This window comes from Condylura cristata, unplaced genomic scaffold (genome assembly GCF_000260355.1).
Source record: "Condylura cristata isolate star-nosed mole 26May11 unplaced genomic scaffold, ConCri1.0 scaffold00050, whole genome shotgun sequence".
NCBI classification, from domain to species: domain Eukaryota; kingdom Metazoa; phylum Chordata; class Mammalia; order Eulipotyphla; family Talpidae; genus Condylura; species Condylura cristata.
In genome coordinates, this window is record NW_004567151.1 from 2,119,652 (window position 1) to 2,120,469 (window position 818).

General features: G+C 70.9%; 1 protein-coding gene across 1 annotated transcript in view; it reads right to left on the reverse strand.

Moving 5' to 3' along the window:
• LOC105854530 (calcium/calmodulin-dependent protein kinase type 1G-like) overlaps positions 1–812 on the reverse strand; it is an 8,869-nt gene extending 8,057 nt beyond the window's left edge. Inside the window, exons 1-2 of the mRNA XM_012734193.1 lie at positions 697–812; positions 17–92 (exon numbers count right to left, since the gene is read on the reverse strand). Coding sequence (XP_012589647.1) covers positions 17–92; positions 697–775 — 155 coding nt within the window. The 5' untranslated portion in view covers positions 776–812. The remainder of the gene's footprint in view (positions 1–16; positions 93–696) is intronic.
• Between the last annotated feature and the right edge of the window lie 6 nt (positions 813–818).

Sequence of the window (818 nt, forward strand, 5' to 3'; positions counted from 1 at the left end):
CGGGGCCAGCGCTCACAGTATATAGGTGATGACTCCGATGGACCAGCAGTCCACAGCCTTGCTGTAGGGTTTCTGCGCCAACACTTCTGGGGCTGTGGCCAGAACACCAAGCCTGCATCAGGGGCGCCGGGGAGACGGGGCAGCGCTGCCCGGTCAGGCTGGAGCCCCCTCCACCCGCCTGGAAGGGCTGGACAGCAGGTGACGGACACCACGCGGCCCCCCACCCCTGTGCGCCCCCCAGGCCAGCACCCTGCACGCAGAGTCCCGGTGGCCGTCCCAGGGCAGGACTGTCCCGTGAGCCGAGGGCCCGTGACCCTGCACCCTGGAGGAAGGGGCAACGGGTCCCCGGCGTCCAGAGAGGCCCGAGCCTCGGCTCCCTGTGACGGAGAGGCCACAGGGCTGTGTGGGCGGGGCCTGCCTCTGCCAGTGCCTGGGGTCACCCCTGGGCCCGCACTCCACGCTGTGCCTCTGATTGCCACCAGTAGGGCCAGCGGTCAGTCGCTGTGTGACCCGGCCCTGCCCGGGCTAGCTGCAAAGGTGGGCGCTGGCGTGCAGGCGGTGCGGGCAGCTCGGGGCACGGCGTCGGGCAGCTCAGAGGCGCAGCAGCGGGCCGCCCCGACCTCCGGGGCCCTGGGGTGGCCGCCCCAGCTGGTCACCCTGCAGCCAGCGGGACCCTCCCTGCTGCCGCAGACTCACCCACGTAGCCGGGGGTCCCGCAGGCTGTGGACATGACCCCGCTCTGCTCCAGCTTGGACAGGCCGAAGTCCGTGACCATGATCTTCGAGTTCTCCTCGGGGGTCAGGTACAGCAGGTTCTCA